Raw genomic sequence first — 14,227 nt, forward strand, 5'->3', positions numbered from 1 at the left:
ATCACAGCCTTCAACCTTAGCCTATGGTAACGCACGATAAACACTGTCAGCTGTCAACAGAATAAAAAGAGAAAGAGAGTCATTGTTGTTGTTAAAGTTATCGGAGGATTGACGTCTGACTCCAAGCTTTAAATAAACACAAGCTTGGATGTTAAAATTTTGCCGTGCACGTAACACGCTCAGATGACTACTTCAGGGGTTATCTTCACATGATGTGGACCTGTTTCCCTTCTGAGTTTCAGATCACAGTAGGGTTTTCATTTACCCCTCCAAGTTTCAACCTTTAGAGCTATGGCTCCCACTGAGAGAGAGTAGACTACTCTTATGAGAGATGTTATCACTAATTATAACTGACCTACCAAGGGGAACCGCCCTTGACTGAAGTTGTCTGTTCTATTGTCTTGCACGTAGCCGTAAAGGTCGCCCAGGCAAACACGCCCATTGGAAATGCCGAACAGATAGAAAGACGGTCACAGAGAGAAGAATCTTCGCCGCTGCATTACGTTACATACTGATTCAGAAATTGTGCTGGCACGGAGGTCTAGGCTGACGTACACACACCTCAGTGAAGTATTGTACCCTTTCGTCAGGTTCTGAAATGGGCATCATGAAGGCCAGGTAAGGTTAACGTTAAGTACACTTAAGTACACTCTGAGACAACGAAGGCTTATGATAGATATTTATATATCCATCAGTACACCATATAGTAAATTCGACTCAATTTCATTTACCCAAGAGCTCGGAGATTCACACAGTCGTGGCGGTGGGTCCGTATGAATTCGTCCTAGATCGTCTTCATATCACTTTATTATAATGCCCTGTGCGTGTATGTCGGCATGTTGTATGTCAACTTCTCACCAAGCGTCGATATATCGTATTCTACAATTCGGATTAGTGTAGGAAACTCCCGAATAGAATAGTACAAAATAAGTCAGCCACAAACCTAAACCGCGTACCGCGTACCGGTAGTTCAAAGGTGACAGACTTCTTAAAGGCAAAAACCAAGTCTGGTGGCTATGGTAATTTGTACAAAGTCTCCTTTGCGACACAACTTTGTACACAATTTCACTTCTTTTAACATTTTCAAAAATCCTTTTGCTTACTACTGAGCATTTGAGCTATTTCCCCACATTTTTCAGAGTGAACACTTCAACACTGAATGCTTTTCACAGAAATAGCTACACATTTTGCATTTATTTTATAAGGCATCACCGTTCCAGTTCGATCCTAGCTAATATGTCTGTGCCCCTAGTCCAGACGAACTTCGTTGCCCATTTTCAGACTTTGAAGTATCAATTCTTCTTTTTTATATTAAAAGTCTATTATTTGATAGAGCCAGTGGGACCATGGTAGAGATAGTTATCATTGATAATTTCTCCATGGTTTGTCATCCATGGGTTAGATTTTAATGTGTATCAGATTTTTACGGATGAAGATTTCTAATAAACATGTTAAGTAAGCCTGTAAGTTATGCGTAATTCAGCCTCCCCGGTTGCGCTATATTAACGAAAGTAACCATGCATTCATAACATCTTACAGACATTACTTATTCAGACGTCAGAAAAGCAGGTAGTTCTGTACCTATCCAGAACCGTGCCTGTTGTATGATTCAACTTTACCAAATATTGTGTTAGAAACTTAAGAATTAAACAGTTAATTTGTTTTACGTGTGCTAAACATCACACTTATGTCACATCGTGGAGATTTCCGATTTCTGCACGCTTGACTAAAGGGCAGAGGCGTAGTGATTTGCGGCGTGACCGAGTCACTTTAAAACGTCATCATCACCTTTTTGCTCACACAGAATCTGATCCTCGACACCATGGTGCTTTTCATGTCTTATTCTGGGTTTGTAGGCAGTCTAAATGCTGATTGAGAGTAGTTTACAAATTTTGTTTTGGTAGGCGTTGCTGGTTGGGTTCTTCAGGTTATTCACACCAAGCCCCGGGCGGTTTAGGAGCAAAGGGCGGCAGTAGTGTAACATGTTCAGCGTGGCGCGCGCGTGCAGTTTCTGTCTTGGTGTGATGGTGTACAAGTAATCTACAAGCAGATGTGTGGCTGCTGACCGAAAGTTTCGCGTCCTTTAACAGTTGGCGTCGGAGTCCATTTATCACCGATCATAGAACGAACGAAAGATGGAATACTTACCAAACGTACTCAGAAGGACATTCGACCATATTCAGCATCAGTATCATACAAATACAAATACAAATCTTTATTGACACGATAAAAGTGCATCGGTATGGATACGTCAACATTTTAGATCTAGCGTGACATTTATACTATTGTTTCTACCTTATAAGCATTCGTGGATATATTTGCCTACTTGTACACTATGAGGATTGTCGCCTCCCAGAATGTAGTTGATTTTATCTATCGAACAGAGTATTCTTTAGAGTTAGCGGAAAGTAATGTGAACAGCTGTACGTTTGTCATTATATCGTCAACAATCTATAACAAAGTGACGTTCGTCTTCGATCTCATTTAGGCAGAAAGGACAAAACCTCTGGTCACGGGGAATTTTGGTATATCTTCTGGCTTCTATATTTAGATTGTGACTAACGTTACATATTCTTATCTTTGTGATTGCTCGACGAAGTTCAAAACTGTGTACATTCGAGAGATAATTTTTTGTCCGGATCTTTCTAATTCCTTTTTTTGAATTATTCTGGATGGAAGAATGCCATTTTTGTATGTATATATCCTGTAAACGGAGTCGTAATTGGTCAGTTAGCATGTCAACATGATACAACCTCGAGTTTGTTCATACATGCCCAAAACCATTATAGTTGAGAATGTCAGTTACGTGATTCGTCGAATCATATTCACCGGAAAGTAAGACATCATATGCTTCATCGAGTAAAGAATCTTCGGGTAAGTTTGCTAGACGGTGCCAGTATTTGATTAATTGTAGCTCAGCATTAATTAAAATGGGAAAGGTTCCTAACTCACCACGAGTGCCGTCATTTGATGATTTTTGCATGTATTCCGAATAAATGTTTTTGGAAACTCATGTCAATTGACGGGTTATAGTCTTGTTTCTACAATTGTGGCAAAAAGCCTTGTTTCTACTAGCGCGACGAAAAGCCTTCTTTCTACTAGCGCGACGAAAATCCTAGTTTCTACTAGCGCGGCAAAAGGCCTTGTTTCTACTAGCGCGGCAAAAAGCCTTGTTTCTACTAACTCGGCGAAAAGCATTGTTTCTACTAGCGGGGCAAAAAGCCTTGTTTCTTCTTGCGCGGTGAAAGGTCTTGTTTTTAATAGCGCGACGAAAAGCCTTGTTTCTACTAGTGGGACGAAAAGTCTTGTTTCTACTAGCGCGGCTAAAAGCCTTGTTTCTACTAGCGCGGCCAAAAAAACCCTGTTGCTACTACCGCTGCGAAAAGCCTCGTTTTTACTAGCCCCACCAGAGGTGTTGTTGCCACCAGCGCGACTAGAAGTGTTGTTGCCACCAGCACAGCAAAAAGCCGCACGGGAAGACGCAAGTCTCCTTGATTATCAGGCCACTGTTAGAGTAGTAATTACGCTCTTCTCTCCAGTGCATTGCCATGCATTCGATTGAACATCTACATATAAGTCAAGGATGGATGTAAATTTTGTAATGCAGGGGGCAGAATGGTCTTTTAAATTTGTTTTGGTGGGCGTTGCTCGTTGGGCTCTTCAGATGATTCACACCAAGGCCCCGGGTGGTATAGGGGCAAAGGGGGACAGTGTTCAGCGTGGCGCGCGCGTGCAGTTTCTGTCTTGGTGTGGTGGTGTACAAGTAATCTACAAGCAGATGTGTGACTGCTGACTGAAAGTTTCGTGTTTGGCGTTGGAGCCATTTTATGACCGATGGAAAGAAGAACGTGTCTTGAGTTCATACATGGCAGACTTCAGACAAACCTCAGACAAACATTCCACCATATTCGGTTGGCCATCGACATAGAAGTCAACGATGTATATGAATTTCGCAATGCAGGCATCAGAATGTTTTCCTTTGCAGCAACGGTGATTTGTGTTTAGTGCCAAACCTCAATAGGTTAAGGGCTCAGGCACTAGGTAAGGCTTAGGTCACGTTTTATAACCGGGGCCCGACCGGGATGTTTCAAGAGACGAAAAATTACGATGTATACCTAGAAATCTGCACAAATCATGCCCATGAATTGTGACATTTCTTTGTATTTTGATGCAGTTTGTATCATTCGTTTCGTTCTCGAAAGCTGCCCGGCCGGGCCCCGGTTAGGAAATAGGACCTAAGCCTATGGCCAATTAAGGGGGTCATTTTCTAGGTGCAGGTGCAGGTGGTTTGTGGCTAGCTGGTTGGTGGCTGATAGCTTTTGGCTCCTCAGTGGGCAGGGGCGCCGCTCCTTTACTACTAAGCTACTGTGTTGCGGCGAGTACCTGTAAACTGCCATTATCTGCACAGTCACAGGTACTTGACTAATCTAGCTATGGTCTTCCGACATACACTTACTACAAGACGTCCATGCGAAACAACAAATTCATATTCTTATGCTGTGAATATTGCTATGCATTGTGACAACTTCTTAATGTATCTCAACCTATGGTGTAGAAATCAAATTTTATTCATCAGTTTCTAGGTACTGTTAAGGCAACACCATCGTGATAGCGATGACTTCATTGGTTTACATGTATTGCATACCCGCGTTGTTTAAGCACGGTCCTACAGTCTCTTGGCCGCACCTGAGGCAATTACTGTCGTATTGAGGTCATCTGAGTGTCGCCGAATGGCAGCTCGCTCCAGATCCTTGTGATTTAGCACCGCCTATTGTAAGCTCCTCGCAATTCAGCCCCTGGCTGCCAAGAGGGACTAGTCGGCTCACCCATTAAGTAACAATAGAAATTCTAAAGACAGAGGAAAAACAAACACTACTGAACCCTTACCCTCTCCCCAGTTTTTTGGCAGTCCTACTGGCCATGGTTGCCATAGTTACCAGTCATGGTCCGACTGAAAAGCAACTTCAGGAAGCCGTCGCCTTAGCGACTGTGGAATTGAACCGACCATCATCTGCAGCGGCTCGGGGTAAGCCGTTTTCTTCTGTTAACCCCCTTTCACACGAGAGCACTAAGGAGCCGTGTTGTATCCAACTTTCGTCAGTATCTAACTTTCGTAATATGCCGAATCCTGGATATCCAGGAATCGTCCTGAGCAGAAGGACGATTCCTGGATATCCAGAAATCGTCGCAAACAGGACGTTTCCTGGATAGACGACGGTGTTTATCCAGAACGTGTACGTGGGGGTGGAGCTTCCTGTTTTCGAGGGAGGAGACTATGCGGAGGGCGGGGGCATGTTGTTTTTGTCAGAAAGCCGCTATCTTTGTATCTCCCGGCAAGAAGATCGTGTAGTTTATTCTATTGATCCTGGTGTTACAGAACTTAAACGAATGTTGATAATGATACTTTGATGTTTACATGTTACTTACGTATCAGGCCCAAAATTCATTTTGTGTAATGAATTAACAAATGGCAGTCAAGATGGGATAAAGTTTACTGTTGTTTTCCGTATAGCGACACATTCACGGTAACGTGTTAATAGCATCCAGATGGCGTCCCTTTGTCACACAAGGCTTGGTCCACATCCTGGATATCCAGGAAACGGCTTGAACAGGAGGACGAATCCTGGATATCCAGAAAACGGCCTGAACAGGAGGACGATTCCTGGATATCCAGAAAACGGCCTGAACGCCTGACGAAAATAAGGAATTCTCCCGCCATTTTTGATTTGCGAGCAAGCGGTCACTGTGGGTCACGCACGCACCGCAATGGTATCCTGCACCGCGGGTGTCCCGTAATACTCTGAACGCATGTCTAAAGACAACCGTTGTCCACAACGATAGACAATAACAGTCGCACGATTATATATGTGTTGTGTGTTTGAAGTTGTTTTTCGTGTAGCGTCACATTCTATTTACGTGTTAGTAGCATTCAGATGACGTCCTATCATGGGGAGGGCAGCGGTCACTTCCGGGTTTTAATCTCTCGCAACTTGAGGTCTCACGAGGTCGACCCATATATGGAAACATGGGCGTGCATAATAATGTTTTCTGTCCTGTCAATCACCATGATTGACGGCACCGGAAGTACGAATCCTGGATATCTAGTTTTCGTAAGGTTTTTTGACGATTCCTGGAGCCGCCGAAAAGTAGATGCGACAAGCCGGAATGCCGTTGGAATAAAATTTCTTGTCTATTCCTGGCACTTCCTGGCAATTCGTAGTGTGTTCTATTTGCATTCCAGCTATCTGTGCCCGTTCTTTTGGCTAGCCCGAAAGTTTTTGACATGTTCAAAACTGTCGAGGTGCATTTGAAGTGGAGAAATATCGAATGGCATTCATAGTGGATTTTAAGTGTATTCTAATTATTCTAACTGCAATCTGACCGCATTCTGCGGCATCCCAACATTATTCGAGATATTCTTATCTCATTCGATGGAGAATCAAAACGGCAAGCCTTCTCGAATCCTGCCCGAATGTGGCCGAATGAATATCTGGAATGCAGTCGGAATGTCTAGAATACACGAATGCACAGAAATAGAAAAAAATTTTCATTCCGACGGCATTCTGACTCATTCCTTCTCGTGTGAAGGGACTATAAGGTCCATTTGGAAGTCCCACCCGAATGGTCTCGAATGTGGCACGAATTTTGCAAATACTTCATTCCGATTGGTTCTGCTTGATTCCTGCTGATTCGGTTTCAATGTAAAGATATTCTTACACGTTTGCGTAAGCAAGCAAATTCTATTTTACCTAAAACGCATCCAGTGCAATCATTCCGCGAATAGATATCTTTTTGGCAGAGTATCACACAGCTGTGGAGGGTCATGCATCCTCCTTTATTCTGATTGGAAAAAAGAAATTTGATTTCCTGGCATGTCGTTCCGTCAGCCAGCACCCATCTTGACTTGCACCAGTTTATCTCTTGTTTTGTCCACCGCTATCGGCTGAGGGATAGGTAATTCGATTCACGATTGTACAAGTCAGGACTGGATTTACCATTGTTTTTGGTATGGGTAAAGTTTGCAGCCGAAGAAAGCGTTTCATCGGTGCGATATTCAGGGTGCACGACGTTGCGTCAATGTAGTAACATCTTCTTCCCACAAATTTTAACTAAACAAAAAAAATGTTTATGGCTCGTCTCATTGAAATGTAAAAAATGTTGTCGCCTGACTTTACGACTTGATATTGAGCAAATCATAGACAGTATGACAGGTCACTTTAATTGTTTTGCACATCCCCTGTATTGTTTTACAAAAGATACACCACAACATTCATATTGGTTCATGGCATTGAAGGTTATTAAAGCCTCGGGTGGCATTTCAACCCCTAAAAATTGGCTGTCGCCTAAGAAGAATTGAAACAGTAACCAAAAATGGAACAATTCAGTCCCAAAATGATTGTTCGGTAGATGAAACCAGGTACCCACTGAGCGGGAAACCAGGCCCTCTGTCCCATCACGTCAGATCGCTCCTGTCACTGATCCTGGAGGCTGTGTGAGAGGTTTGCGCCTGTCGCCAAATTCGGTAACAAACGTTACCACCGTCGGTAACAAACGTTACGAGTGCGATGGTTGTCACGGTTATATTATCCACGTGCAGTTTTTCTGGTTTTCTGAAGAAACAGAAAAAGGGTCATTGACTGCCATTTGTATCCCATCTTGCTCACAAAATGTTGTACAGAAATTACTGTAACAAACGTTACCATTGTTTAATGCTTTCTAAGCATTTTGTCTGACCCGGTGCAAAATGCTGCCCACTTTTTAAATGACCCTAGGGAAGTCAACTGATGTATAAATGAAGTAGCCAACAATGTTAATCCTTTTGAAGAAAAAGGTTTAAGTTTACCGGTAACGTTTGTTACCTACCCTGTAATGCATTACCAATGGGATCGAAAATAATAAGTTGCCATTTTTTGGCTATGGTTAAAAGAGGAATTTTCCTTAAAAAAAACAGGTAGTTTTCACTGAAAATAAAGCCGATTTATTTTTCGACCAAACAATGACATGAGTGTTATACGTAACGTGTTGCTCTCATTGTAATAGCGGTTCCCTTCCATTTATACAGTCTGCAGTCTCGGCTGGTCCAAATACGGTTCCGTATGCTTCCGAGCTTTCACCGGCAGCGTGGACTACGCGGGGGCCAAGGCCGCCTGCCGAACAAAAGGGGGTCGTCTGGCCATGCCTAAAGACAGGAACACCAACGACTTCCTCGTTCGGCTGAAGAACGGAAACAGCCGAAGTGTCCCCGCCTGGATTGGGTTGAACGACATCAGTCACGAGGGGCGCTTCGTCTGGGAGGACGGTCATGTTCTCTGGCCCCGACAGTTTGCGGACTGGGCGCCTGGCGAACCCAACAACATGCCCGTTGGACACGGAGACTGTGTGAAGATCGAGAAAGCCAACATCTTGAGCGCGTATGCGAACAGGTGGAGAGATTACATCTGTAGTGGGCATCTCGGTTTCATCTGTGAAAAAGGTGAGGCTTGTCATCTCTTGCTGCTTTTTCTCCCAAAATTTAAAAAAAAACACGATACTGCGCTCTGTGCCTCCAATACGCAGTGTGTGTATGTATGTGTGTGAGTGTGTTTGTTTAATATATGTGTGTACATGTGTTTGGGGGACGAACATACAGTTTATTGTACTTTAATGTACTGTACTTAACTATAAGCCACTTGTTATAATTCCTCTCATATCAATGAAGATGAAAATGGTATTTTTTGTATTTTTGCTATTCAATCCTTCTTAATAATTAACATATTCAGCAGGGAGGAACGCATAAAGGAGTTGGTTTGATCTCATCAAACTATACCGCCTTTTCTGCATGGCAAATACCAATTTGAAAAAAAACTTGCCTCTTCTATCCTGTAGCTCCCACCCGGCCCGGCCCGGCGGCAGGTCGGGCGGCCCCCAGCGGGTGTCAGCATCAGCTCGCGGCCGTGCACCGCTCCACCGCCATGACGGTCAAACTCAGCAATCATGCCGCCATCTTGGAGAAGGTGGCAAAGAGCCTCATGACCAGGTCAGTGATCATAGTTCTCACCACCAACCAACCAACGAACCAACCCACCAAAGCCACCTAACACCTAACCAATCTAAAAAGAATGTAGTTCCTTTAATGTTCTTTCTTGATGTCGACCGTCTATTAATACAGTAAGTAAAAGTTTATCGCAAATTCTTGCCAGTGGGCTAATTGCAGGTAACATAAGAGTGTAAAAACAATGTCACAATTGTCTACTCTAGTCTAAAGCTAGTAAAAGCTAACTCTAAATCCTGGCCATGGGTTATTGGGTTCGACTCCTTTTTCGAAAACATTGGAAGACGAAAGATCCCACATTTTCTATTATGTGTGGGTTTTGTGATGTTACAAGGAGAACTGTTTTCTTTTTGTCAGTGAATGTGAAAAAAATTGGGTGGGATTTGGTGGCCTCTTTAAACAGCTCTTTTCTTTCGTGATCGTAGAAAGAGCAGTTTGACATAAAATGTGTTTCGTCTTCCACCACGTTTGACATGCTCTGTTTGCACGTTCTTTCACACACGAATAGCTTCTTGTACCGCCCTCTCTCGATCAATTTCAAGAGGGTGGGCACTAGTTCTAATTGATAAGACCATTGTCTTGTTGTGATTCTTATTTCAAACATACAAAGCAAGTTTATCTCGTTGAACTTCATTTGATGCCAGTTTGGAGTAGAAACATAGAATTACGATTAAAGAAATATTTCGGAGTTGAAGATTGTAGATGTTTGTAACCGTATTGTTCCAGTGCCGGTGGTCCCAGTCTGGACGTGCTGTCCCGGATAAACTCTCGTTACATCACCAGCGTTTGTCATGGGACAATGGTGGCGGCGTGTCCTAAAACAGCCACCCCAGAATTCCGTTCGGCAGACGGCCGTTGCAACAACCAGCGTCACCCCCTGTGGGGGAGCACCGAACAGTGCCTGAAAAGGTTGCTCCCTCCACAGTACGACGATGGTATATGTCTGGTTATTGCAGAAGTCGTTTGATAGTGCAAGTTGCTGTTAACTTTTTAAATCCCATCAAATCGCTACAGAAAAGGGTTGCAACCCCTATGACTAGACTTAAACTGTGGTCCATTGCTGAAGATAATATAGCCAGCTGGCGTCAACCAATCAGAAGTCCCCATTGGTCCAAGACTCATACGTTATAAGACCTTATAAGCATTATGATATACAGGTTCTTGAACCATATGTTGTGTAACCCTATAATGAACGTGTAAATGCAATATATATGATGTTTTCTCCTTAGTGAGTAAAACTCAGATCACGTTCCTTCTTGTGCTGAAATGATTTCTAATGAATGCTGATCTAACCGTAGGTCTTATGTCACCACGCACCACCGGCCGGAATCTCACCCCCCTCCCCAAAGTGCGACGTGTCAGCCTCGTCATGCACGAGGACCTGCGGAAATCCAGCCCGGTCAACACGCACATGGTCATGCAGTTCGGACAGTTCCTGGACCACGATTTTACTTTAACACCCAGCTTCCAGGAGGAAGGTTGGTTATACCTATCAACATCGCTCTAAACGTTTAATCTTTGCAAAGACGCCTGGGGCGACCTTAAAGCGCTCTGCATGAAAACTGGCCCACTGCCTCGCACACGTGACCTAACTGACACGTGATTTCGGCAATAGATAAAGGTGTTTAGTATTACAAAAAAAGTGAAGGAGCGGGGACCTTGCAATCAGTGGTATTTGGAGTATTGATGACCGGTAGTTATGTGAAAATGGAATGGTATAATCCAGTCGCTGTCCCGCCGACTAACGATGATAAGCGATGTTGTCATGCATGTTTTATACTTCCTCAGGTCTGGACTGCACCTGTGACTCCACGGACGAACGTTGTTTCAACATCCACGTCCCCTCCGATGACCCTGACTTCAGTGGACGGCCCTGCCTGGGATTTTCCCGCTCCCGCTCCTGTCCGAACGAAGGGTGCCGCATGGGCCGCCGGCAGCAGCTCAACCAGATCACCGCCTTCGTGGACGCCTCCAACGTCTACGGCTCCTCGGAGGATGAGATGTCCTCGCTTAGAAGCAGAAGTGAAACTAGAGGTAGGTCATAACCATATCCTGTCCCTACAAGTTTGGATACAAGCGACATGGATGGGCTGTCTCGTTGGCCTCCCGGAAATCATAGTCTGAGCAGGTTGAACCAAGTTCGCAGTTACGGTAGAAGGTGCTCTATGCTGTAATGCTTTGGTCACAATCGGAAAAAAGGAGAAGTTCACGGGCTGTTCTTTTGGCACTTTCGGGCTTGACGCTGACGTGGCCCCGTGAGACGCCCTGCGTCTATAATTAGGACCCGGTCGGGTTCCGGATCAACCCGGAACACGTCGACAAATAGGCGCTGAGACCTATACATGAAAACACCGTGATGTGCCCCTGCGGTTTTCGGCAGTCCATCGGGACAAATTTGTGGCTTCGTAGCCCGACCGAGGGTACACCCCGTACGGGTACGCCCCGGCGCAATTGTGACCGAAGCCTACTTTAGTAAGTGGTAGGTGGCACCAGTTAATATTTGCTCAAGGTTTAGCTCAAGACGATCTTCTCATTTGTGACAGTGGTGGTGACCGACTTCTGATGTCATATTCCCATCAGGTCACGAGTCATAGAGGACCGTTTGCAAGCTGGTGATTAGATTACTTGATGTAATACAAACTTGACGATTTTTTGCTTTTTAGCTTCTTAAAGTAACATTGTAGCTCAGTTAAGTGTGTTAAGAAGAAGGGCGGTAAAACCGGCTATATACGGTAGATTTGAGCAAACCTTTACACACACGATGTTTCGTGTCTAAAGCACGTCCGTTGTTGTTCTACCCACAGCCCGCGGCCTGCTGAAGTCCAGACCGAACCCTGCAGACGCTAACAAGAAGGAGCTCCTGCCTGGCGCCATGACGGAGGATTTCGAGTGTGACGAATTCACCGGATCCGAGACGTGCTCGCAGGCCGGGGACGTCCGTGTGAACGAGCAGCCGGGGCTGACCTCCATGCACACTGTCTTCCTGCGAGAACACAACCGGATCGCCAGGGGGCTCTGCCGACTCAACCCGCGCTGGGATGACGATCGGGTGTTCTACGAGACCAGGAAGATCATCGGCGCACTGATGCAGAAGATCACGTACGGCGAATTCCTTCCTCGCGTTATTGGACCTGCCGCAATGGCAGCTAATCAATTACGGCTCCTCTCCAATGGCTTCTATCGTGGGTATAGCGCAAGCGTAAACCCAACCATCTTCAACGTCTTCGCCACGGCAGCCTTCCGTTTTGGCCACAGTCTCGTTCAGAACAGTTTCAACCGCTTTGCTGCAGACTTCACCCAGGGCAGTACATGCCCGTTTGAACTGGCCTTTGCTTTCTTCAACCCTTCCCACATCTTCGACAACGCCCAAGGCGGCCCGGACTCCATCCTACGCGGCCTGACGGCTCAGCCGCATCAGGACTTTGACCGGTTCATGGTGTCGGGCCTGACGAAGCGCCTGTTCGCGGTTCCTGCCGGGTCGGACAGAGGCCTGGATCTGGCGGCTCTGAACATCCAGCGGGGTAGAGACCACGGGCTGCCCGGCTACAACGCCTGGAGGGCGAGGTGCGGGCTCCGCAGAGCGGCGAAGATTGGCGACCTGGCGAGGGAGATCCCTGACGCCACCACACGGCAGAAACTGGGGAGTTTGTACAGGTTCGAACTGAGCTCACATTGCTTATCGTTCTTGTCGTAGTCACAACAGCAGGCTTTTGCTAGGGTCGGCGGGAGAAAATACTGCCCAAAGTATAAGAGGCACTAAACACGGTTACCGTAGTGATATAAAAAGTTAACGTTAAAGCTCGGTTGTTTCTAGACATAATATTAGGAAAACCAAATACCTCAATGATATCCGTGTATTTTGTGCGGTCTCACATAACTACCTGTTGTCTCACGTGGGAGCTAGTGGTAAGCCTTGGGTAATCCATTCAGAAGAAAGAAGGTGAAATAGATGTGTTGCATTTTTTTATTTTAGCCACGTGGACGACATCGACGTGTTCGTGGGGGGTCTTGCTGAGGAGTCCGTGTCGGGCGGTGTCGTGGGTCCAACCTTCGCCTGTCTGATCGGCATGCAGTTCCAGAACCTCCGCAAGGGGGACCGCTTCTGGTTTGAGAACCCCGGACAGTTTTCATCAGGTCTGTCGACATCTCTTGATAGTTAGTATCAAAGGTATAACATTCAACTCTAGACCAATTATGTCCCTAAGGGAAGTTGAACGCGACAGAATACTAAGAAGATCCTATGTAACTGCATGTGTCTCAGCAAGCTAATACAATATTACTTAATGTCCCCTTTCCTGTTCCCCAGCCCAACTTGCAGAGACCAGTTTGGCTCGTTCGAAAGAAGGAAATGACGATGTTACGTAATTGGATGTGTCTATCTATTTTCCCGCCTTTCCGTTTTTCCCCTGCCCAACTAGCGGAGATCAGGAAGCACAGCCTGACTTGTGCTGGATGTGTCTCATCAAAACAAATGTTTGTTTATTTTCCGTTTTTTCCCAGCCCAACTAGCGGAGATCAGGAAGGCCAGTCTGGCCCGGATCCTGTGCGACAACACGGACGGCACGACCCAGATGCAGCCGGATGTCTTCCGCCAGCACACACAGCCTGGGAACGAGAGGGTGGCCTGCTCGTCTTTGCCCCAGATGGACCTCACCAAGTGGCGTCAGTGGTAGGTCTCCTGGACAAAGTAGCCGGTTCGCTTTCCTTAAACCAGGCGTCAGTCTCAAATTGTATGGACCTTTTTCGGCCACCATCCTCCTACATCCGACAGCGAAACCGCCTGTCTGGATGTACCCTGCTCTTTCAACCGTCAACCTTAGTTCTTGACCGCCCTTCTTATAAATATTAATGAGCTTACCCTTATATATGCGAGACCCCTTTTAAAAACTGAAAGGCCTGTTCTCTGATTGGCTGACAGCTGGTTTGGGGGGGGGGGGGGGAGACATCCACAGGAATTAAGAGTGAAGGTTGAAAGAGCAGAGTACATCCAGACAGGCGGCTTCGCTGTTGGATGTCCCTGCGTAGGAGGATGTCGGCCACATGCCATAGCTCCTTCCGTAAATTATCTTTGGCCACTACAATTTTAATCATTTATTCACCCTGAGGGTAGTCGGACCTGGGCAAAATCAGCAAAATGTACAGACAAATGCAATAAAGTCTTCATTCTAGATGGAGAAAGAAATGTATTTGCCATCC

General features: G+C 45.5%; 1 protein-coding gene across 1 annotated transcript; it reads left to right on the forward strand.

The window, feature by feature from the left end:
- The first annotated feature begins 419 nt into the window (after positions 1-419).
- Positions 420-13,924, forward strand: LOC118403961 (peroxidasin homolog). The gene is made up of 10 exons (XM_035802859.1): positions 420-618; positions 4,899-5,026; positions 8,063-8,473; positions 8,866-9,016; positions 9,758-9,966; positions 10,330-10,509; positions 10,820-11,065; positions 11,836-12,685; positions 13,005-13,165; positions 13,532-13,924. The coding sequence occupies exons 1-10, from the start codon at positions 599-601 to the stop codon at positions 13,702-13,704; spliced, it is 2,529 nt and encodes an 842-aa protein (XP_035658752.1). The 5' UTR covers positions 420-598; the 3' UTR covers positions 13,705-13,924.
- Positions 13,925-14,227: the final 303 nt, after the last annotated feature.

This window comes from Branchiostoma floridae, chromosome 16 (assembly GCF_000003815.2).
Source record: "Branchiostoma floridae strain S238N-H82 chromosome 16, Bfl_VNyyK, whole genome shotgun sequence".
Taxonomy (NCBI): Eukaryota; Metazoa; Chordata; class Leptocardii; order Amphioxiformes; family Branchiostomatidae; genus Branchiostoma; species Branchiostoma floridae.

Coding starts and splice junctions, on each gene's coding strand:
- LOC118403961 (XM_035802859.1), top strand. CDS start 599: ATGGGCATCATGAAGGCCAG. Junction 10,510..10,819: donor ACCCAGCTTCCAGGAGGAAG/GTTGGTTATACC, acceptor ATACTTCCTCAG/GTCTGGACTGCACCTGTGAC. Junction 11,066..11,835: donor AAGCAGAAGTGAAACTAGAG/GTAGGTCATAAC, acceptor TTCTACCCACAG/CCCGCGGCCTGCTGAAGTCC.